A 25,202-nucleotide genomic window follows, 5' to 3' on the forward strand; every position below is an offset into this window, starting at 1 on the left:
TAAACTCCACTCCGCTAAAAAAAAAAAAAAACTGCACAGCGCGTACGCCTTCTGCTTCCTCCGCGCGGCGCGGGCGCCGAGGAGACTCGAGTTTGAGCGACAAGCGCCTCGTCCAACGGGAAGCGAGCACCGCCGAGCCGACCAATGGCGCGCACGCATGGGCGTGACGTCGATCCGAACTTTTCGCGGCGCCACCGGCTGAAAACTAAACCGAGATGGAATCTCCCAGTCTGAACCGGTTTCAACCGGTTATGAGTTCGTTGCTTGTGAGAAGGAGACGAGGCGAACATACACACACACTCTCTCACACACCCCGAGCGGGAGATACAGGCTCACTCTCTCTCTCTTTTTAATTTATTTAACACCGCTGCAAAATTCCTCTCAGTAAAGAACTGAGAAAGAGAGGGAAACTGGTCATTAAGCGGAACTTTAGCCCGTAAAATGAGTCTGAGGGGAAGCCGCGAGCGTTAGCGCGGAGTCCGCACGCACCGCAGCTCAGCAGCCTGAACCTAGCCGCGCTAGCATTTACGTTAGCGATAACTCCTCACAGCACACGGTGTGGCTAGCTACCGTTAACCGTGCTTAACCGTTCAGCTCTTTTCTTTTTTTATTTTAATTACTATTATTATTATTAATAATTATTATAATTATTATTATTCATCCCTGACCAGCAAACAAAGCTTAGCGAGCCCGCCGCCAGCGCTTTTGGAGCTAGTTAACCTAAGTTTTAGCAACGCTGGCAGAACAGCAGCCCTTTCTTTCAAAGGCTTGGACATCTCGGTAGGTAAAACCGTGGGTTTGGGGCTGTTGTGGTTCCACTGCTGTCTGTCCTGTAGCTGGCTGTGTGTCCGTGTGGAGGGAAAGGGCATTTGTGTGGGAAATTGTGTTGCTTTGAACTTTTCCTGAGGTAAAACTAGTTAGCCAGCTACTTCTCTAGCTAGTGTGTGTGTGTGTGTGTGTGTGGGGGTGCTTGGAGCTTTTTGGCATGGTCATGACTTGTCATGGGATGGGTGTGCAAGACCTAGACAAGAACTAGTGCTAGTTAGCTAGCCTGGGTCTTCCTAACTGAGCTCTGTGTCTTATGAATAGAAGCTGGATAGCTAGCTAACTAGCTAACTAACTAGCTAACTAACTAGCTAGCTAACTAGACCACCCCCAGCTCCTCAGCTATTCAGTTAACCTAGGTTAGCTAGCTAGAGATAGCTATAGCTAGCTTGGATAGCTTAACCCTACTGTTGAGCAACTAGATTTAGCTAGCCAGCTAAATCTGCTCAGCAACGGTGCCAGCCTTGCTCCCATTGCCTTGATTTGTCTATTGGTGAATGGGCAAGTGGATAAACACGCTGACAGCCAGAATGCCCTTGTGTGTCCACAGGGAGAGGTTCCAGGGTAGGTGGGAGGGTCCTGGCTTGCAAACATGCAGCACAGCACGGAAAGTGGCTAGATAGCTAGCTCCACATGTGTGTTAAACAGTGTTAATTCTCACTTTCCAGAGTCCAGACTGTGAGCAATGTGCCTGGGTCGTCCCTGAGCCAGATTTGATGTAGCTGCAGCCTGTGCTGGCCGCTGAGGTGGGCTGCATTTGGAGGCACTGCTCGTTGAGGTTGAGTTAAATGTCTTTTCTAGCTCTGATTGGTGTCCAGTGAGTTCCTGTGCCCTCATGCCTCCTCAGCTTTGCTCGGTCAGCTGCCCAGGCACCACGTAGACCACGTTAGGAGAAGGGCAGGATGAGGACGAGCCATGTCCTGATGCTCCTTGGAGAGATCTTCGGGGAGAGGAGGCTGGAAAGACACCTTGTTCATGGGCGCAGTTGGACGCAGGCATGAAGGACGTGCGTTCACTTTACTGCACCAGTAAATGGGAATTGGTTGTAGTGGAGGAGATGCTGGACACTGGGTCCAGTGCAGATTTGGGACACTTGTGTTGGTTTCGTTTCCACAGAAAGTGCACTGTGCTTGTAAAAAATTAAATAATAATAATGCACCATGACTGCATGGTGTTTTTCTGGGCTCATCCAGGTTTAAATCTGTCGTGTGTGGTGGATGGTGTTTATAATATAATAGGATATGAATTAAGTGCATCGGTGAAGTGTATCTGCTGGCAAGGAGGCTCTGAGCTCTGGAAGTGAAGCTGCTGTTATGAATACTTGATGGTTAAAGAGAGGAGGTTTCATATTCAGTCACGTGGCCACGCCTCTCTGCGACAGATGTAAACAGTATGACGTCAAAGACAGGGCTGGTTCACACGTGGTCTCATTGAGAAAAATAGTGATCAGAGTCCTCTCCTCCTTCTCCACACACACACACACACACACACACACACACACACACACACAAACTGAGCAGACAGTGTCTGCACCTGCACTTAGAGTCACAGACATTAAAACATCAGAGCAGTTTAGAAAATACTAATGCGACTGCAAGTTTTTTATTATTGATTAAGTAGTCGTGTGTGTGTGTATTGAGTGTCTGGAGAGTAAGAGTGCCGATGGTGGCGCCGTCTTGCTCTGCATGTCTGCATGAGATGGGTTGTACAGTTGTAATTCTGAGGTGTGATTTATGGTTATGGGCACTGGACCACCTGTAGCTTGTAGGGAGGTGTTCCTCCCATTCATGAATATCCAGTCTTGAATTCATTAGAGGGCTTTTCAGGGTCGGAGTATTGATGTCTAGTATCTGCCGTGGGCTTTAGAAGCTTGCTTTTCAGACCCTGAATGGTGATTATGGGGTGAACTGATGCGACGTTTAATACAAATTGTATTGTATGCACTACTAGCTCAGCACTCTTGCTCTGAAAAGGTGAGTACAGGTCATGGTCAGGGTCTCTGGATGGCCCTGCACGCGGCAAGCCGGGAAGTTTTCAACTATTTGAAGCTGATTTCACCTGATTTTGCCCTGCTGGACATTTCCTCCCCTCAGAAGGCCTCACCAGTCCTCCCTGTCCCCACAGAGCTCTATGCCAGCAGTTATGACAATGTTGGCCGACCACGCAGCCAGACAGCTGCTGGACTTCAACCAGAAATTGGACATTAACCTCCTGGATAATGTGGTTAACTGCTTGTACCATGGAGTGGGACCACAGGTAAGAATTTCAACCCTGTCTGAAATAGCATTGACTGCAGTTGGTCGACTGCAAGAGATGTTAGCTAGTACTGAAAGTGTGGGCAGTGTGTGGCAAATATGTGTAGTCATGGTATAACACATTCACAATGTGCGGTGCATATTTACAGTACTTAGTTTTGCTGTGGTTTGATTAGTGGTAACAGCCAAAAAGCACATGTAGAGCCACAAATTACAAACACTTCCAATCTTTGAATACTGTGCTTGTTTATCTTTTTATTTAGTTATATTTCTATCCATGATATATTAAAAAAAAGAATATTGTGAGGTAGTTTTTTTGTTGGAAAAATAAAATATCATATTGCCAACCCTTACTAATCCTATAAGAAGATTATGTGGCTATATGCTGCTCAACAGAAAACAAAACCTCATAGACTTTATTGATATTAGTTCTCTATTCCATGTTGGAGAAACTTTCGTTTCCTATTGGAGAAGCAGACAAAGCAAGCGCTGGAAGTTTAAAACCCAAAATGCTGGTCTAATTTCTACATGAAAAAATATGTAAAGTCTCACCAATCATGATTCATTCCTTCAACAGGTCAGCCTAAATCTAAACTATTCAACCAGCAGCCTTCTATACCTTTGTCTCTTTCCAGCAAAGAATGGCCCAGGAGGTCCTCACCCATTTAAAGGAGCACCCAGATGCATGGACTCGAGTGGACACCATTCTGGAGTTCTCCCAGAACATGAACACCAAAGTAAGCCCAACATCTCCATCTGGCCTGCAGCAACCAGCTGGGCTGACGTTCACGAGGCATCTTGGAGCAGGAGTGCTGGTAGCGATTCCCTGATCTTGTAACCGGAGGCAGCACTCTTGCACTAAGATGTTTTGTGAGCACAGGCCATGACAACTCTACTTTGAGGAAGTTCTGGTGTGATATCATACAGATTTTGGGGAAATCGCATGACTCACATGGAAACCTTACTAATTGGCTCACTCGATCAAACCAGAAGTGACTGTTGTCAGTTTGAAGCACTGAGGCAGGTGGACGGGATTTGGGTTAGTTTGGTATTATGAGATGAGGTACTGTTGATGTTTTGATGCCTCAAGGCTCAAGTCTCTCCTCCCTGCTCCACACAAGCACTACAGAAATCTGTATGAGACGATTCAGTGTTTACGTTCAGATGTGTTGGCCATCCCTTTGCCCTCTTGATGAACATAACATGCTCCCAGAGGCTTTCTCTTTAGTTTCTCAGATCATACACCTCAGTACTGACTCTCTGTGAGCTCTGGGGCATTAACATTCATTTGGCCATTGTGGCAATGGGCAAACTGAATGAAGACAACTCGCCTTTAAAGGCTCAATCAGGAATCGCTGGAGCAATTTTGAATGAAATTAGCGGCCTTTCTAAAAGGCACAGTGTGGATGCACCTTATGCTTGGAGCTAATCCTGTGCTGACTGTTTCGGCTGATCCTAATTGGGGCTTTAATATACTCAGCAGTTGTTGTGTACTACAGTTGTTGGGATGGAGTTTCTTCCCCATTGTGTTAGAGACTTCCTCAAAGTACTGGCCACCCAGTTTACCATGTACTTATCTATTTATTTATTTGTTTTGTTTTGTTTGGGCTTGCTGTTAGTGTGCTCTTAACCTTCTGGTCATTATTACTACTAATGTTTGGAGTGGATTTGTTAGTAGTATCTATAATTTCATATTATGCTGCCCAAAATGTGAGGGCTTTAGTGGAACTGAGATTAAAACCAAAAAAACACATTATTTTTTTTATAAATACAAGTAACATTTCTAAATTCTTTAGAAAAACAACCCCCCCCAATCTGAAATCTTATGTAAAGTGCGTTAGCACTTGCAATCATTTGCCCTCCCCTATATATATATATATTTTTTTTTTAGAATTATCGATTAAAAAGTAACAGAAAAGATCAAACAACAAATTTTAAGAAGAGAATATCTTAATTGAAATTGTTCATATTTGATTATTAACGACAATGTTCCATTATGTTGATTGCTTGTAATAGGAAGAAAAGGGGTGTGTCTTCCTGTGCACCTTGACACAGCTAGGCTTTGGGCGGCAGGCCTCCACAAGGTCTACCTTTTCATTCCCTTATACTTAATTCTGCTCTGCATCCGTTTTCATTGCATTTGCTTCTCATCTGGAGGAGGGAGAGCTAAGCACCATCTCAGAGTAAGATGCTGATCCAGGATCAGTTCCTTCTCTCCCATACGGCCATGTTCAGCAGGAGAAACTGATCCTAGACCAGTACCCTTGCTCTTGGGTATCATATCTACTCAGTGGTTTTAGGAAGGTAGCAGGTATTGCTCTAACTAGGTGTAGGGCAGCTAGGTGTTTCTGCTGTAGGGATCATTTGTCTGAGTCTGTTTCTTGGTCGTTTTTCCTTTTTCTCTCTCTCTGTATGTACCTACTCCCCTTTTCTTCTCATCAGTCTTTCCAAATAAGACCACACTTAAGTACTTTGCAACATAATTGAGTGGCTGGAACAGTGAATGTTGCAATGTTGTTTTTATGTTGACTTTTGACTCATCCTAAATAGAATTAAAGGTGAATTTCTGGGGGGGGTTGTGATTTGGAAGGGTACCATATAACAGAGAACAGTCTGCAGGATTTACATCTACAGATTTCACCTTTAATCACTTTCCTTCCCTGTGTGAAATCTGTTATATGTTAACTTCTGTCTCTGCATCTGTCTTTGTTCTGACCCACTTAATTTCTCACCACTTTCGTTCTGACATTCATTGATCCCTACCGCTGAAATGCTGTTGATCCAAATAACACAAATGCCAGTAACACAAACACTGACTTACCCCAAATTCTCACATTTCTGTAACATAAAACGGCTCATAAGTGTATGGAACCAAACCTGTGGCTCGTCTTGCTGTTCCCAAGACCCACACCAGCTAAAGGTGAAAACAGCTGATGACGCCCCATATTTTGCGATTGATAATCTATAGGGGTGTAAAGTAGCAGAATTTTAGCATTTGTAAACTGTGTGAGGGGAATCGCCGTTCTCTGATCTTTGATTGTTAAAATGTTTGTTAGACTTCCTTTACAATATATAATTTGTACTCTTTTGTGGGTCTTATGGCTTCCTGTGCGGTTGTGGTTGGATGCAATGCCGAGTCGTTTAGTTACCAGCCGTTAGCGTTTCCTTTCCTGTCTTTCACTTTCTGGTGTGAAGCTGGCAGAAACAGCAAAACTTCTACAGGCTTCAATCTGCATACACTGATTCTGTAGGAAGTTCTAAAGCAGACCCTTAGGGATTAACACATTGTAATCAAACCTGCATGAAAGAGTATGTTCAGTCTGATTAAAAACCAAACAAACGCTGATTTAAATAAAGAAACACCTTTTTAAAAAAATGTATTCAGACAGTGATAATTTTCTTTTCTCTTTTGTTTTGAGTCATAATACTGAAAAATGCACAGTACAGCAGTAGCTCATGTGGTAACCGTCTAGTTGAAGTCATTAATGTCTGCTTTGTTCCTTTGGCGTTCCAGTACTATGCTCTGCAGATTTTGGAAACCGTTATTAAAACAAGATGGAAGATTCTTCCAAGAAACCAGTGTGAAGGTAAGTCAAACTCTCTGGAAATAGTACTACGTTGCAGTAATATTGGCTGATGTGCTATGCACTTTATTTCATACCATAGTGTTATAATTGGATTAATTTAAGAAAAATAACTTGATGGCTGATTAGAGGGCTTGTTTACTTCTTGCAGTCTTGGATCAGTATGGCAAAGACCAATATTGCAATAACACTTAACAGTTGGTCTGCTTTTGCTGCTGTATTAAAAATTCAAAAGCAGTTACGCAGTAGACTTCCTGTTGCTCTAGCTTGCTGATTTGGCACAACACAGCTCAGATTTAATAGTTACAAATGCCTCAGATCTCATCAGATCTGTACAGAGCGCAGACTCGTCCTGCATTTTTCCTATGAAGTATCCAGAAATGGAATAGACAAAATATTTAATGCAGGAAACGACCATATCAAAATTTGCGATCATCCTGAATATTGATCATGCTCAGAATGTGCTTGTTATTATAAAATATAAACATCAGTATAAATGCAAATAAAATATATGCAGCCAAAAATACATTAAATACAATTTGTTAAATGTTAAAATGGGGGGGGGGGGGGGGGGGATGTTGTTGGGACCGCTGTCTTCATTATCTTGCTCTTAAACGCTGAACATGGGCTATGATTGAAGGTAAAAACCAAGACATTACCTGACAGCACCAACACGGTTTTCCAACACTCTTAAGACACATTTTAAGATCAGCATGCACACTAAGCCTCGGGTGCTGCCTCTGAGTTTTCAGTGTTTTGAGTTGGTTTATGAGGACTGTAGTGACAGTGTCCGAATATTTCAGACCTCAGATCTTCAGATTTTTAGAATTGGATGCAGTCTGGATAAAATCTTTCATATTGCAGCTATAGCCAAAGAAGCAGACTTTTCTCTACATGTTGGACTTGACTTCTTAGGCCGCCTTCATGGGGGCGAACCCATTTGTTTGCAGCGACCGTGCAGTTGCCAAGTTGAGCTTTATTCCCTTTAAAAAATGCTGGAAGTTTCTTTCTCTTCCAGAGTGTTTTTCCTCCTCTTGAGCGCACAGAATCATTGCTATGCTGAAGGAACTGCTGTAGAGCAGCCACAGCAGTCTGATTCTTCAAAACATGCTCAGATGACTGTATAGATCTCTGTAGATGTCACTAATATCTTACGTAACTTTTGGACAAACCCTCATTTATAGCAAGTGTTTCTCTCTGCACAGCTGTGTAGCCTGTGTGTTTTTAACATTACGAATTAGGGCTGCATGATTGGGTTAGAACATAGTGTTACGATTGCAGTGTGCCTTGTTTTAATACTGAATGGACTAAAGTGTTGGGACACCTGCTCATTCATTATTTGTTCTGAAAGTACGGGTATTAAAGAGTTAATCCTGCTTTTGTTGGAGTAACTGTCTCTACTGTCCAGGGAAGAAGGCTTTCTACTGCATTTTGAAAAAAAAAAAAGGCATTGCTGTGAGGATTTGATTGCATTGCAACAAAATAAGCGTTAGTGAGGTCAGGATGATGCATGATCCACCCCACCTCATCATTCCCAACTTGTCCTAAAAGTACTGGATGGAGCTCCTCCACCACCATCATTCCAGAGAACACCGTTCATCCACTGCTCCACAGCTCAATGCTGGGGGGCTTTATGCCCCTCTAGCCCACGCCTGGCATTAGGCAGCATGGTGCCAATAGGTTCATGTTTATCTGCTTCATAGAGTCCTATTCTATTGGCAGTACTTCTCTACAGGGACTAGACAAGCTGTGTGTGTGTTTAAGCACATTTCTGTCAGCAATGGGTGGAATTTAAAGTAGCTGAATGCATTCAGTAGAAGGGGTGTCCACAAATACTGTATTTGGACATATGGTGTGATTTAAAGGCCTGCATTATTTAGTTTGTGGGGTCGTGTAAATGCCTTCTGTCATTAAAACACCCACACATCATCTGGAACATCTGAGATTGGTTAGGAACACCACACAATAAAAATGTGCTTTGTTGTAAAGCTCAGCTCCACATTGTGCTCCTCTATATTCAGTATTGCGAAAGCAAACATTTTGATAAACAGACTGTGTGCTGTGGAGTGCAATTAAGAGTGTCTTCACACTTGTACCGTTTTAGCATTTCAAGTAATCATCTCTCGCTGGGTCACTTTTTATTTATTTATTTAAAATATAATATTTAAAATATGATCTTAGACGCCTATAAACGATCCAACAAACTAACCAAACTTACACCATCTCTGGAGGTGGTCTGAGTTTGGTTTGTATTTTGGTAAGATTGTTCTTTGGTCTCTTGAAAGGAAAAAACACCCTGGTCCGTTGCACGTTATGGTCAAAGAACCTTGAGGTGGACTGTATACACACCGCCACAAATCCTCCAAAGCTTAGTGGGTGTAAACAAACTCCACAGGACAGCGTCTGCCTGGGGTTTGAGTGATCTTGCAAAGAAACTGCAGCAGCACTGTCTTATTACAGCAACACACCACGGAAACCCAACTGTTATAGTGATTTTATCTTGATTAACGGTTGAGACAAGGCCTTGTGTGACTTCAGAGGGAACCCCCCCCCCGATCAGTAGTGCACAGGCTTGAGTGTCTACTGCTTGTATAGAACAGTGATACAGTATCGATATCGATACAGTAGTGATATCAGTATATCAGTGACACAAGATATAATAAAATACTATCTAAAAAAATTGAACTATATGAACCTATTGGCAGTTTTAAGCTTTCAATATCTGCAAATCAGATCTGTTATATGATGAATTTGAACCACACCACCTATAATTCAGGGCGACCCAGGTGGGGTTTGAGGTACAAGTGCCAATGCACCATATGAAACCTACAGAATGAGGTGAGGGGTGGGCAAACTAATGAAAATACTGTGATGTATGATGTGATCTATGGACAAAGGTAATGGCGCACTTGCTCATTCATTGTTTCTTCTAAAATCAAGGATATTCAAAGAGAGTAACAGTCTCTACTGTCGATGGAAGTCTTAAATTTCTGTGAGGATTTTATTGCATTCAGTGACCGATGAGCATGTTAATGAGTGTTCTAGAGAACACAGTTCTTCCACTGCTCCACAGCTTAATTCTTGGGGGGCTTTATACCCCTCTAGCCCACGCCTGGCATTAGGCAGCATGGTGCCAGTAGGTTAACCTGTTGTTGATCTGCTCCAGAGAGTCCTATTCTATTGGCAGTACTTCTCTATAGGGACTAGACAAGCTGTTGGTGTGTACATTTGCACATCTGTGTCAGCAAGATTCAACTTAAAGTATCTGAATGTGTTCATTTTTAATATATTCCTGAACTTCAGGAAAGCTATACACTATATGTCACAATATTTTTTATTTATTTATTTTAAATCTGATTAGATGGAATTGACCGTTTAAAATATTTAAAGCACTGTCCTATCTGTGTACACATGCACTGCACTAAATTAATGATCTAGAACTTAAAATGCTCCCATTATTGGTTGGAGTCCTCTATAGTGTCCAAAAAAGCATAACGTGATGCGAGTTTTTATGACGAGGTTTAGTATCATCACATTGCCCTGCTCTAGTGCTGATTGCCTAGTATTTTGGTTATCAGCTGTGCACTCTGTGTTATTATTATGCATCACGCAGTACAGTCCAACCTTTGTGCATAACTCCTGCCATTTTGTCCACAGTGAAGTGGACTTGTGCTGTGCTGCTCCCCCTACTGTCCCTCAGATCTACTGCACTTTGGCTCTGGCCTAAAGGACATTTGTGTGGTTTAGCTTGGAGCTGTTTGAGATTTGTCTTTCAGTTTTATTGCTTACTACAGTCTCTGACTTTCCCTCCCCTCACAAACATCAATGCAATGTTGATTTTCATGTGAGAGAGTCATTGTTTGTCGATGGGTGTGCATCAGGTTTAGTTGGGCCATTATTGTTTTGATTGAAATGATTTTTTTTTTATTTGTCCTAAAACCCAAAAGATGTTTACACTTCTTCCATGTGCTTGTGTGCAGGGATTAAAAAGTATGTGGTTGGTCTGATTATCAAGACGTCGTCTGACGCCGCCAATGTGGAGGTAGGTGTGGCTCAGCTATTTTGTCTCAAACCGTTTGCCTGCTTGATTGCAAATGGATAAATGATACCTGTTCTGTTTTCTTGCAGAAAGAAAAGGTGTACATTGGAAAACTCAACATGATCTTAGTTCAGGTAAACGTTCATAGATGTGTATATAATAAATCAGTGTAGTGTTATTTTAAGGCTGGCTTATTTATGTGATATGCAAATCTGTAAATACAGTCCATCAGTGACCTTGTTTTTTCTGTGACGCGTAGATCTTGAAGCAGGAGTGGCCGAAGCATTGGCCCACGTTCATCAGCGATATAGTTGGAGCGAGCCGCACCAGTGAGAGCCTCTGTCAGAACAACATGATCATCCTGAAGCTGCTCAGTGAGGAAGTGTTTGACTTCTCCAGCGGACAGATGACTCAGGTCAAAGCTAAGCACCTGAAAGACAGGTGAGGCTCCAACACTAACATAATTAATAATTAGGCTTTGACTTGAATGATGGGTTTTAGAGGTAGGAAATGCCTCTAAACTGTTGGACTGAAGCATTCCCAGCGCTGGTTGTGTATTTATGAATTCATTTTTGCTCATTAATCAGTGCATTCATCTCTTCTATCTTTTTTTTGCAGCATGTGTAATGAGTTTTCACAGATCTTTCAGCTCTGCCAATTTGTGATGGTATGTAGTCTCACACTTTCATATTCAAGAGCAGCAGCACTTAATAAAAAATTCATTAAAATAAATTTGTTTTTCTAATATTTGATTTTATTTGAAAATAAATTATTTTAAAGGGAAGTCCCTGTAGAGAAGTACTGCCAATAGAATAGGACTCTCTGGAGCAGATCAACATCATGAACCTATTGGCTCCATGCTGCCTAAAGCCAGGCATGGGATAGAGGGGTAGAAAGCCCCCCCCCCCAGTGTTTGAGCAGTGGAGAAACTGTGTTCTCTGCATTGGTGGTGCTCCATCCAGTACGTTTGGGATGAGTTTTCCAGTCATCCAATAACCTGACCTCACTCTTCACGCTAATGTTGCTGAATGCAAAGAAATCCTCACAACAATGCTCCTCCAGAATCTAGTAGAAAGCGTTCTTCTCTGGACAGTAGAGACAGTTACTCCAACAAAAGCAAAAGTTTGTTTTATTTGATTAAGACTTAAAAAAAAAAAATACATTAACTGCTTTTCAGGAAAATTCCCAGAATGCTCCTTTGGTGCACGCCACCCTGGAAACGTTGCTGCGGTTTCTGAACTGGATCCCTCTTGGCTACATCTTTGAGACCAAACTCATCAGCACTCTGGTGTACAAGGTTAGACCAGCTGCTCTATAGTCTGCTTCACACTCTGCTTTATTGCATCCATTAGGATTTAAAGGTCAAAGACTATTGTAGCGTGTTCATGCTCAATTTCTGAATTACAATTAAAGTTTGTTAATCAGCAGTATGTAGACCTAGCCTTTAGCTTCTGCATCAGAACATGGACAGTATTCAACTTTCTCTTCTCTCTGATGATCTAATCTCTTCTTGGTAGTTCCTGAATGTTCCCATGTTCCGAAACGTGACCCTCAAGTGTCTGACGGAGATTGCTGGTGTGAGTGTGAGCCAGTATGAGGAGCAGTTCGTCACGTTGTTCACACTCACCATGATGCAGCTCAAACAGGTAACACACACACACACACACACACACAGAGCAACTACAGCACGTGACCCTCAGCCGACAGCCGTGAAGCCAAATGTGCAATGCACAACTAGAGGGTAACCTGGTTCTGCATGTTGTGGTTTGTAGATGCTGCCTCTGAACACCAACATCCGCCTGGCATACGCAAACGGAAAAGATGACGAGCAAAACTTCATCCAGAACCTCAGCCTGTTCCTGTGCACTTTCCTAAAGGAGCATGGCCAGCTTATCGAGAAGAGACTCAACCTGCGTGAAACCCTCATGGAGGTGCGCCTCCCACAGACAACCACATGATTGTACCATAAAGCGTTTAAGACCAAAAACATTATTGTTTGCGTCTCTCTTGATGACTTCTCTCATCTCCTCTCCAGGCACTTCACTACATGCTCCTGGTGTCAGAGGTGGAAGAGACTGAGATCTTTAAGATTTGTCTGGAGTACTGGAACCATCTGGCAGCCGAGCTGTACAGAGAGAGTCCCTTCAGCACCTCCACCTCTCCCCTGCTTTCTGGCAGCCAGCACTTCGATGTGCCCCCACGCAGGCAACTCTACCTGCCTGTATTGTCAAAGGTGAGATGTTGTACAAGGACATGCACACTCTCACTGTCTGCTAGAGCTACATCTGCATGATGCAGTTATATTGAGGTGTGTGCAACATGCTTTACAGCAAAAAAAAGAACTGGTCAGGATGCTCACGGCACTTAGGAAAATTGAGCATTTATTTAATACGCAAACAGATCATTTGCTTATGCCAGATCTATGCCCTGTACATTCTGATACTCTCCAAGATGTGGTGATTTCCCTCTTCTTTCCTCTTCTTCTCTTCTTTACTCTAAGGTGATATGGAGTATGAGACATGTGGTGTACTTGTGTTTTAGGTGCGTCTGCTGATGGTGAGCCGCATGGCTAAGCCAGAAGAGGTGCTGGTGGTTGAGAACGATCAAGGGGAGGTGGTGCGAGAGTTCATGAAGGACACAGACTCCATCAATCTCTACAAGAACATGAGAGAGACCCTCGGTAAGCGCACCCGCAAACCCCTAATTAACAAAACTACAGCATTTCTGCAGTTTTGCATCATAACGGGTGATAAAGAATTGAATGATGCTGACTCTTCTTATTCTCATTCTCACTGTTTCTCTGTAGTATATCTAACCCATTTGGATTATGCGGATACTGAGCGAATCATGACCGAGAAGCTCCATAACCAGGTAAACGGGACTGAATGGTCCTGGAAGAACCTGAACACACTGTGCTGGGCCATCGGTTCCATCAGTGGAGCCATGCACGAAGAGGATGAGAAGAGGTTCCTTGTCACGGTCATCAAGGTATTCTCTCATTGCAGAGTCAAAGATGTGTACTCTAGTGGTTCATTTAGAGCAGGGGTCTCCAACCCTGCTCCTGAGGTGCTACCTTCCTGCAGACTTTGAATCCAACCCTGATCCATCTCATCTGATCCAACTAATTACTGCCTGCAGATGTTCTTGCATGGCTCAGTGGGCTTCCTTAGATTTGGGTTGGACGTGAAACGTACAGGAAGGTAGCTCTCCAGGAGGTTGGATACCACTGATTTAAAGAATCCAGCCAATATGACTTTTCATGTGTTTGTGTTTTTGGTAGGATTTGCTAGGTTTGTGTGAGCAGAAGCGTGGAAAGGATAACAAGGCCATCATTGCCTCCAACATCATGTACATCGTCGGCCAGTACCCACGATTCCTTCGTGCACATTGGAAATTCCTCAAGACTGTGGTCAACAAATTGTTTGAGTTTATGCATGGTAAGTTGTGTAGTCTGTTGGATTACAAGACTGCTTTTTATTATTATTATTTATTTACAATCGCATAATATTGTGACACAGCCATCTTTTAGATTTCTTTACTGCGCGATTCATTTTTATAGACTTAAAAAAAATCAATCAAATAAGGAACGTATGGGGTGCTATTTGCTTTTTTTATACATAGAGGCAGCCCAACTGAGATTGGAGCCTCCTTACAGTGACGCAATTTGCAGTATATAAGTTAAGGCACTGATGTCTGTAGTTGGGCATTTTTCCAGGGGCGCAACCCACATACTCTGCTCTGCTACTCATCCCACAAATGCAAGTTCCTTGTGGCACTATTTAAAAGGAAAATGAACAGGCTGTCCAACGCTATACAATTTATTGCCCAGAAGCATTGTTACAACAACAAAATAATCTACCAAACCCAAATTTCCTTTCTTTTTGTTCTAAGTTTATATAGTGTATAGTTGCGACATGATGCCCTGAACTGATTTATTGGGAGTAAATACTTTAATTTAGTAGTCTAAATCCAAATGACAGCAAACAGAAACTTCAAATTGAGCTCATTAACCTTGTGGAATGACACAAAATTGTCAAATATTGACTGGTGTTTTTTCTCATTTCTATTTCTCAGAGACCCATGATGGAGTGCAGGACATGGCTTGTGACACGTTCATTAAGATAGCTCAGAAGTGCAGGAGGCATTTTGTGCAGGTGCAGGTTGGAGAGGTCATGCCTTTCATCGACGAGATCCTCAACAATATCAACACAATCATCTGTGATTTGCAGCCACAGCAGGTCAGAACTGGCAACCCTTTTTAAGACCATGTCTCTTCAGCAATGTAACACAATGTTCTGTTTGATTTGGAGTTTGAATTTAATGTATTTGAACGCTAAAATCACTCACTGGGTGTTCATTACGCTGCACTGCTTTAAAGCCAGGAGAAAATATACTGACTAACTATTCAGTCAAGTGTTAAGTTTAAACGGGGCTGTAAGACAGACCTCTGTATTAAGTAAGTCTGTTGTATAAAATGTACTGTACTATTTTAGGACAAGTGCCAAGTCAACGTTGTTAAGGATGCAGATAAAAAGGCAGAGCTAGAGTGGCTGTTACTAGTCTTCTCTAGATACTGTTAGCTAGAACCAAATGCAAAGAAAAGATGTTTCTCTGTTCTCAGTGTTGCCATTGCAAACTCCTTTACATTGTCTGCTAAAGAAAACAGACCCATCAGCTACTGTCCTGTAGTGTTGGTATTAGTTCAGCTCAACTGAAGAGACACCTCACCAATTCAGCTTAAGAGAGCTAAACCTACCAGTTTAACCCTTAGTGGCCAGAAGATTCCCCTTTTTAAATAACAGCTTATCATCTCTGTTCTCTCCTTCTCTCTTTCTGTAGGTTCATACGTTTTACGAGGCAGTAGGCTACATGATCGGTGCCCAGACAGACCAGGCTGTGCAAGAGCACTTGATAGAAAAGTACATGCTGCTCCCAAACCAGGTGTGGGACAGCATCATCCAGCAGGCCACCAAGGTAAGACATGAAGCCCTACACACTGCCAGGAGTGCAGTATTACTAGTACATTATCATACAGTGTCCTGTTGGGGGGGGGGATAATTTGGATTGTACATCGTTAAAGGTACAGAGGAAAAAAAAACAATCAACATACAAAATGTAGCAAATCATGAATTATGAACCTGTTTATTTATTTATCTTGGTGTGTTTGTGTTGAAGCACTCATTCCACATATCAGGTGGATCTTAAGCATCAGTTAGATCTTAAGTTTGAGATTTACATTATTTGTATATTTGTGTTCTCAGTTTTATGGAATCTGATCCTGTGTTGTTCTAATGCTTGGTAAATGTGAAGATCAGTGGGGATCCATTACAGACAGTCATAATCAAAAGTGCTGAGTACACTCTCCCTCCTTCTCCTTGGCAGAATGTGGACATCCTGAAGGACCCAGAGACGGTGAAGCAACTTGGCAGCATCCTGAAAACCAACGTGAGGGCGTGTAAGGCTGTGGGTCACCCCTTCGTCATTCAGCTGGGACGCATCTACCTGGACATGCTCAATGTATACAAGTGCCTCAGCGAGAACATCTCTGCAGCCATACAGACCAATGGTGAGTTCTTTTATTTCTAAAATGATTATGCCTAAAACGGCACAACACTGTATAATATCATTGCAAAGGGCAGAGCTTACAGATGGAGTAATTATTCAGTGTTGAATGCTGAAATGCTGCAGTGTTTTTACAGCAGGCAGGTTAAGAATAGACGCTTCCTGGAGTCCCTGGTGCTCTATGTATAGATGCACTACAGAGAGACGGTCTGAAGCTTTAGCGGAGGGACGTCAGTCCAAAGACACACTTACTAAGCAGTGTATAAACAGAGACCGTGTGTCATCTGTTTGTTGTGTTATTTATGTGTGTTTGCGTGAGAAGGCCTGTCTGCTGTGTTATTTCTGATTCGTTATTTATGTGTGCGCGCAGGTGAGATGGTGACAAAGCAGCCTCTGATCAGAAGCATGCGCACTGTGAAGAGAGAGACTCTCAAACTCATCTCAGGCTGGGTTAGCCGTTCCAACGACCCGCAGATGGTGAGAGAAGCACAGCATTGCTGTTGTGGCAAAAACGTATTGTGTATTAATGAAAAGATAATTAATCATAAAAAACTTAACGTATATTAAGTAATAGCTTTTCATTTTTTTTTTAAGTTTAAAAGTCTAATTTGATGCAACAGTAATGGTGCAGACATCTAAAAACATGTAAAGTTGTGCAGCTAAACAGTAAGAGTTTATTTGTTTGAGGGGGAAAAAAAAAAACCTTGCGTTCCAGCATTAGAATAAATACACAAAAATAAACAATTTATTATGATTGAAAATGGTTAAGCTAACACACTCATAACAAATATCTCTTGGGAGGAGGGGGGGGGGTAAGCCAGCATTCCCATCTGACACCTAGTTGATCTGTCCTTCAGTACAGTACCTAAGGTGAGCTGCTGGTGGAATTGAAAAAATCCATACAGTGCCTGAACTCCACAGAGAAAACAGCTCCTCCAGTTTAATTGGGTTTATTTCATTATGTTATTTAGGGATGTTTTCCCCATGCTGGGTTTACCTTTAAGCTCTATAGGCCAGTTTCCCCACTCTAGCTCACCACTGACTTTATGTTGATTTGTATTAGTTTTAGTGTTTTTACAGGTACGGACACTTTTGTCTCGAAGATAAATAGTGTAATAAGCTCTAACCACTACACACTACTTCACACACCTTTTCCTGAGGAAGGTCAGCTGTTCTCATAACCTGAAGACGTTGAACACGCTCTCCTTTTTAAGCTAAAACCTAAACCTGTTTAGTACACCTAAACAGAAGCTACATTATTCACACATCTATGGATTATTTATTCTAAGTGCTCTTTTCGGGGCTGAACTGCAGAACGTTGTTCCCCACACAGTATTAATATCTGTGTCCTGTGTGGTATTAGTGTGTTGTACCTAATACAGGTGTGAGTCGGTTTAAACCTGTTCAGATTATCTGTCCTCACTTTGCACACCCTCGTGCGCTCTCTCTTATCCGTCTGCCGCCTGCTTCTCATCCCTTAAGCTTGTGTGTGTGTGTGTGTGTGTGTGTGTGTGTGTGTGTGTGTGTGTGTGTGTCTCTCAGGTGGGAGAGAACTTTGTTCCGCCGCTGCTGGACGCCGTCCTCATAGATTACCAGCGGAATGTTCCGGCTGCCAGAGAGCCGGAAGTGCTGAGCACTATGGCCACCATCGTCAACAAACTGGGCGGTCATATAACAACAGAGATCCCGCAGATATTCGATGCGGTGTTTGAGTGCACACTGAACATGATCAACAAAGTAAGACCTCCTTCATTCATCCATCCACTCAAACGTCTCTGAGATGCAGGTGGATTTGTAAACATTTGCCCTTTTTTACTTTATAAGTAAATAGATTTATGATCTATATACTTTAAAATACATAACGTGAATTAATTGAAAAATGAATAAGGAGGTTTCCTCTACATGCCACGCAACTGTCAGATTTTTAAACACATGCTTTTTAGCATAGTATAAGGAAGCAGAAGCTCATTAACTTTATTAGTGCAGGCTTATAAGTATCATTTCATAACTGGTATGTTTGGGAGAATATTGTGATGTTAAATTGTCTGTACTGCCCAGTTGCAATATAAAACTGCATTTTAATGAAATATTTATACCAACTTCCATTATCCTTAAACCTTACAATCCACGAATCTAATGTGTTTCTGTGTCATTGCCAGGATTTTGAGGAGTATCCAGAGCACCGGACACACTTCTTCTACCTGCTTCAGGCAGTGAATTCCCATTGCTTCCCTGCCTTCCTGGCCATCCCCCCGGCACAGTTCAAATTGGTGCTGGACTCCATCATCTGGGCCTTCAAGCACACTATGAGAAACGTGGCTGACACTGGTACGTACACAGTCTACACACACACACACACACACACACACACACACACACACACACACACACACAAACATACTTGTGTTTGTTTTAGATTGATCAAAGCTATAAAAAGCTGGGAGTATCCATGCAACAACAGTAAAGGAGCGTATCTATCTTTGTAAGTAGACAGATATGCGGATGGATAGAAAGATTTATAGGCTCTTTTATTGTCCTTGCATGGAGTACAACACAATTAAGTAGCTATTCTGGTGGTGTTCAAACATGAACAGCAATAGAAATAGCATACATTGGGCTAAAATAAAATATGATTAAGTATGAATAATAAAATGCAAAGTATTGCCCTGGATAAATGTGCACATTTCTAGGTAAATCTTGTTTGATATGGAGGGTAATGCAGGATTTCCTCATAAAGTTGAGTGAAGTAATCAGTAATGGTGCATCTCTTTGTAATGTGTTTTTTCAAAATGATAAAAGTGTGCATCCGTTCGTGCAGGTCTGCAGATTCTCTACACGTTGTTGCAGAATGTGGCCCAGGAGGACGCTGCAGCTCAGAGTTTCTACCAAACTTACTTTTGTGACATACTGCAACACATCTTCTCTGTAGTCACGGACACGTCACACACAGCGGGTGAGTCACACTGCATACACACGTACACATTTCGCTGTAGGTAATGATATGTGACACACAGCCTGTGAGTCAGTGGTGCTATTCCCAGAATGAACAAAAAATAGTCAATCTCTCTGTGCACACTCCGAGATAGTCCGGCTTTCTAGAGTTATCTAATGCATGCATTTAAAGGGTCCTCCACACAAAAATTCTTATAATGGATCCTTCACCTTTCCCTTTGTTTGAACCGGTAATTCCAGGTATAAGATTTAATATAGATATAGATTAAATAGTTCCTTATTTTTAACAGGATTTGTGTTCTAGCTGATAATTAAACTGTGTATTACAGACTCTCTGAAGGAATGGATATGAGAAACACTGCTTTAGTTTATTTCTGATATTGATGTATATTCCACAGGTCTGACGATGCACGCATCCATCCTGGCGTACATGTTTAATTTGGTGGAGGAGGGTAAGATTAGTATGACCCTCAACCCAGGAAACCCAGTCAGCAATCAGACCTTCATCCAGGAGTATGTGGCCAACCTGCTCAAAACTGCTTTCCCTCACCTACAGGAGTGAGTATTTAATCAATGAATTCATAACTTATTAATCAATGAATTCATTACTTATTTACGTTGAGTTTATCTGTGTAAACTTAATTTAGTAATTTAAACAGTTCAGTGTTGGCTAGGAGAAAGTGATTTATTTATTTATTTATTTACTTACATCTCATTTTACATGGTGCAGCTAGTTAGTCTGACATTCTAAGTAACATAGTCAGGGACAGTATAGCATGCCTGTATAATGGTTATACTGATGTCCAATTAAATACAAATGTGTGACTTCATGTTATATCCTTGTGCTATAACTCGAGTCAGCTCCCTCACCTTTGAGAGTTTTGTGTTTGGTTATTGATCTGGAGTCTTGAGTTATTTTCTGCTTTGTGTTTAAAACTGATCTAGTGTTGCTGTCTTGCTTCCAAAGTCTTACTATTTGTTGTGTTTGTGTTTACAGTGCTCAGGTGAAGGTGTTTGTGACTGGGCTGTTCAGTTTGAACCAAGACATCCCTGCTTTTAAGGAACACCTGAGAGACTTCCTAGTACAGATAAAGGTGAGCCTCACTGTGGGGTTACGGCATGACTTTTTTTACACAAACAAAGACTGTAGCAAATCCTTCTTGTTCACCTTGGTTGTAAAAGTACGGGTTTAAGGGCGTGCCAGAGTCTTTGCCGGGGTTATTTTATGTTCTCTTGGCGGAAGTCTTTGCTACTCTGCTGGGCACATGCATTTTCAGTCACACAAGACCAGGCTCTTATCCTTGTGAATGGAGAGAAGCCAAAATACTGGAAACTAAAGGTCAAATTACATGCATGTTAAATTACAGATAAAATCTGGTTCTTTTAGCTTGTTCTGGCTTCTGAGCTTGTGCAGATCTTTCCTAATTTGCACATTGACGCTCCTCCACTGTCTGCGACCCAGCAAACTGATTGGCTCTCGAAGGACAGGACTTTATCTGTAAATCGACGCTGTCCTGAGCATTTTGAAAACTCCCATTCATATTTCAACCAGTAGCCGGTCTCTTCATTTAGAATGTCTCTGTTGTACAACTCACATTGACTTATTTTGTTAGCTAGCTGCTGTTGTGGAGTATAAATAGATACTATAAATACACTTTGTTGAGATGGTTATTAGTCTAGACCGGAGTCTAGAACTGCGTGCTAGACTATGCATTTAGCAGAATATTTATTATTAATTATTAATATTTATCAAAATATTTAGCGCAATACTACATATATAATACTGCAAGTACTAGATTCTGTACCATTTCTGCCTATATGGTACTCACGTGGTGTGTTTACTGCGTCTCTGATGTGAAATGGGCTTTAACCGGAGCAAATCAGTGGACTACAGTAAGGAAGCTTTCCTAGTTGTTTTTAGACACATGAAAGTGTGTGCATGAGTAAAGTTGCTCTAAAGCTGAAGAGAAGCAGCTTCCAGTGTGTCTGGTCTTTTCCTTTTTGGGAGAGGAGGGGTAGAGAGCAGGGTGTACTGTGGGTAGGGTCATCTAGAGTGCACCGAGGCTGTGTGTGTTGAGGAGTTTAGGGATCTGTGCAGGGGGTCTTACTGGGAAGAGGGCTAATGAGCTTGTGAAATGTTGACTTCTCTTCCTCTCTCCCTTGTTTTTCTCCTCCTCTACATTTTCTCTGCTTCCTTTACTCTTCTCCTTATTTCCACCTCTCTTTATTTTCAACCTAACACATCATCTCCCTCATCTCTCTTCTGTCTCTGCAGGAGTTTGCGGGTGAGGACACTACAGATTTGTTTCTGGAGGAGCGGGAGGCATCTCTACGCCAGGCTCAGGAGGAGAAGCACAAGCTGCAGATGTCTGTTCCTGGAATCCTCAACCCTCATGAGATCCCAGAGGAGATGTGTGACTGAACACACATCACACTCTAAACACACACACGTGTAACTTAACACAACTAAACACAGTGCTGAAGGCAGCAGCGTCTAGACTGTCTGTCTTTGGGGTCGTCGAGCTGTGTGGGTGTGTGTGCGTAGGGTTGAGTGAGAGTATGAGTGTGTGTTTGAGTGTGAGAGAGTAAGTTCCTCCTCTCTGGAGGTAATATCTGCACTTGGCTGTCTCTTGACCAAAACGATGCCAATCTGTAAATGATCCAGTCACCCAGTGGCCCTTTTTACATAATCTGCGTTTTATATGGACACTCTTACTGTGTAATATCTTTCCATAGTTAACTCGAGCTTACGTTTGGTCCGTTAACCTCAGCGCTGCATGGAGTTTTTTTGTTTTGTTTTGTTTTTTTTTCCCCAGAACTACTTTTTTTTAACTCCCTCTATCTCTCTGTTTATTTCTCTGTTGCACCTCCCCCCCTCTCTCTTTTCACGCTCCTCTATTTTCTCATCATGTATTTGTTTGTATATTATATATTAAATCGAGAGTGCAGTTTTTTTTCTCTTGCAGTAAGGCACGCGTTAACGCAGTGATGAGGAATCTTTGCCTCAGGATTGGTCTGTTAAAGTAACTTTGACCATGAGCACTATAGAGCATCCCAACCAAAACACAGAAGCATATGCATGTGGGAATCGACACTTTTGCAGATGAAATATGCACCACTGTTGGGGTTTAATTCCAGTCAAGCTCTGCAGATAACGGTTTAGAAGAGGGATCAAAAACTGAATCCTGTGTGTTGCTCATTGACTGAAGCAGAAGGTTGAGCCAAGCGTCTGGACTTAAGTAGTCAGATTCGTCTCGTTAAATCTGGGCAGTCACTTGTGAGAGCTTAAAATGTGCTCTTGATCAGATTCCATGTGATCTGACTTTGACTTTATTAGAGCCCATTTTATTAATCATTTACTTCAGTTTCACAGGCTCTAAAATTGAACCCTGTGGGATTCCACAAAAAAAAAACCTTGTAATCTAAAAGGCAGTTCGATTAGGATTAATAACTGTATCATTAACCTGTGGTTTCAGGGGTTAAATGATTGATACATATCAGGAATCTGCGACTCCAGAGTCCTGTTTAGATGTAGACTAAGATTCCTCATCACTTTGTCTGTGTGTGAACTGTGTGTGTGTGAGCGGTGTGTTTGTGGAGAAGAGGAACAAGCTGTGGAAGCTCTGCTCTCTGCAGCCTGCTGAAGAATGTTGGCCCCACTCATTGAGCGGGGGATGAATTTGTGAATGAGTGAGGTATGGATGGATGGATGGATGGATGAAGGTCTGGTAGATGCTGCTTGGTTTCGGTCACGTCAGTGCCCCCGGCCTCGAAAGCCCCTGCAGCGTTCTGTCCAACGCTGTGGCTTTATTATGGACGCATCATCACTATCGAATAGCATCTTTATTACCATGGGAACACATGGATGTTTCTTCTTGATTTGGTATGTATGTATGTTTGCGCAGTTGTGCGAGTGTGTGTGGGTGTGTGTGGTTGTGCTGTCGCTTAGCCGACATCAGGTTTTTTTGTTTTCCTCAATGAGGACGGTGGCTCCTTTTGCGAGCTTTCATTAAATCGAAGTTTAAAAAAGTGGTTGAAATATTTATGGGTTTATTGTAGGCTGCGTCTTTATACCTGCTCTCATGTTAACTTACTCAGAGACAGTTATGGAGTTTGTTTGTTTTGTTGTTTTGATAATTATTATTTTTTTTATTGTACTAATTTACTTTGTTTACCATGCTGTAGTGCTTCAAGACACTACTTTAGAGCAAATAAAAAAAAACAAACACAAAACTGTTTACATTTAATTTTTTATTTTCCTTTCCTTCATTTTCAATTCAACCTGAATATAATGAAATCCAGATAAAACAGGAATTCTGACATTCTCAGTAGGAAAGTGAATGTTCCAGGTCCAGCCAGTGGTGAAATGCCCTTTCTTTTAAGTGTTACGTTTGATGTGAAACTTTTTTTTGAGCTGATTAAAGTCAAAGGAATTTTATAACCATGCTCTTCAGACTCGGTTTTGTTTTTGTTTTGTTTGTTGCTAATAATGAATTAATCCTGATGAGTTCACAGCTCTAGGTCTCAGGGTTCTTCAGAAGGGTCTAAAAACTGCTCTGCTGCAGCTGGCCTGAAAATATTAGAATTCAAAGCTACGGTCAACCTCACGATTTCAGATCTCAGCACTACGAAAACCTGGAAACCCAATTAATTTAGAATTGAGAGCTACAGAAGCACATTATTCTAGACATCTTATTACCAGAACCACTGACTTCTAAAACCAAGAACTCTAAACGGTAGAGCTATAGAACATGTGGTACTAAAAACTCATCACAAAAAAATCATTGAACCTCTGAAATCTAGAGCTCAAAGTTATAGTAACCCTCTCCTGGATTCCACTCCAGCTGCCTGGGCAGCTCTGCTACAGCTGGGCCTGAAAGTTCTGTAATTTAAAGCAGTAAACGTCAAAACTCCAGATCTTTCTACAATCACAACCAGTCTTAAACTCTGAGCACTTGAAATACTAAAGATTCTAAAACTCCAGGCTACATTGACCTCAAATTTCTAGGCCTTATTAAACAATCCCAACATTTCTAGAACTCTGAAAGAAATCCAGGAATTCTGAAACTCAACTTCCTAGAAACCCAAACAAATCTAGTTCAAAGTCAAGTGAATTTTCTAACCATGTTTCAGACTCCGTTTTGTTTGTTGTAAATAATCAATCAATCCTGATGAATTTACATCACTACTGGTTAAGGAAGGTCTCCGGCATCTTCAGAAGGGGCTAAAAACTGAACTGAGAGACTGTTTCCCATAGAAATAAATGAAATGCAATAGTGTGTGCACCCTTCTTATAATAACCCGTCCACAGTGATGCAAATACACAACCAACCATGTGTGCTACCAGCAACACCCTTGCAACCAACTTTGACCCCATGGCAACCTCTGTGCAACATCCTAATATCCCCATAGCAGCAACCACCTAGCAACGCTATAGCTACACAGTCCCTATGCTCTAGTCCACAGTTCTCCACCCCTGCCCTACAGGATCGGTGAGAACTACCTGCTCCAGCAGGTTCACAGCTTCAGAGCCAGAGCTCAGATCTGTTCCTCATTTTCTCACACACCTAATTCTGGGCATTGAGTAACAGGAGCCCAGTGGAATTAAAGCATCAGCTGCATATATATCCAATGTCACCGAGGTCAGAGGTAGCCAAAAAAAGCTTCCGCTCCGCTTTGGGTCATAAGAGCGGTGCAGCGTCCTTCTATTATCACTGTACCTCACAGACCCCTGTTTATCAAACATCTTGGGTCTCATTTCTTCTTTTTTATTTAGTGTTTTGTAAATGATGTCGGCTGATCCTAGATCTATTTAACAGATTAAGGTCCTAGGGCCCTGTCACCTTTTAAGGCCCATGTCTAAGTTTAATCTAAGGTGGAAAGTTCAGATCCAGAAATGTTAAAGTTAAAATCCCAGGATTTTGTTCTGATCTGCCTGAGCTGACCTGAAAACAGTAGAATCCAAAACTACAGCAAACCTCAAGA

General features: G+C 42.0%; 1 protein-coding gene across 3 annotated transcripts; it reads left to right on the forward strand.

The window, feature by feature from the left end:
• The first annotated feature begins 248 nt into the window (after positions 1-248).
• On the forward strand, positions 249-23,658 carry xpo1b (exportin 1 (CRM1 homolog, yeast) b). 3 transcript variants are annotated; one of them, XM_072690120.1, is made up of 25 exons: positions 249-784; positions 2,950-3,081; positions 3,716-3,817; positions 6,595-6,667; positions 10,645-10,706; positions 10,793-10,837; positions 10,963-11,144; positions 11,322-11,370; positions 11,881-12,000; positions 12,221-12,349; positions 12,476-12,634; positions 12,739-12,936; positions 13,245-13,383; positions 13,510-13,691; positions 13,984-14,140; positions 14,778-14,941; positions 15,543-15,677; positions 16,086-16,269; positions 16,636-16,742; positions 17,808-18,002; positions 18,425-18,593; positions 19,084-19,218; positions 19,616-19,775; positions 20,215-20,311; positions 21,493-23,658. In XM_072690120.1, the coding sequence occupies exons 2-25, from the start codon at positions 2,956-2,958 to the stop codon at positions 21,637-21,639; spliced, it is 3,216 nt and encodes a 1,071-aa protein (XP_072546221.1). In that variant the 5' UTR covers positions 249-784; positions 2,950-2,955; the 3' UTR covers positions 21,640-23,658. The 3 variants fall into 3 exon arrangements, with proteins under 3 accessions (XP_072546221.1, XP_072546220.1, XP_072546222.1); XM_072690119.1 differs by having other exon boundaries at positions 249-780; XM_072690121.1 differs by lacking the exon at positions 249-784 and adding an exon at positions 5,097-5,164 and having other exon boundaries at positions 2,991-3,081.
• The last annotated feature ends 1,544 nt before the right edge of the window (positions 23,659-25,202 follow it).

This window comes from Salminus brasiliensis, chromosome 10 (genome assembly GCF_030463535.1).
Source record: "Salminus brasiliensis chromosome 10, fSalBra1.hap2, whole genome shotgun sequence".
NCBI classification, from domain to species: domain Eukaryota; kingdom Metazoa; phylum Chordata; class Actinopteri; order Characiformes; family Bryconidae; genus Salminus; species Salminus brasiliensis.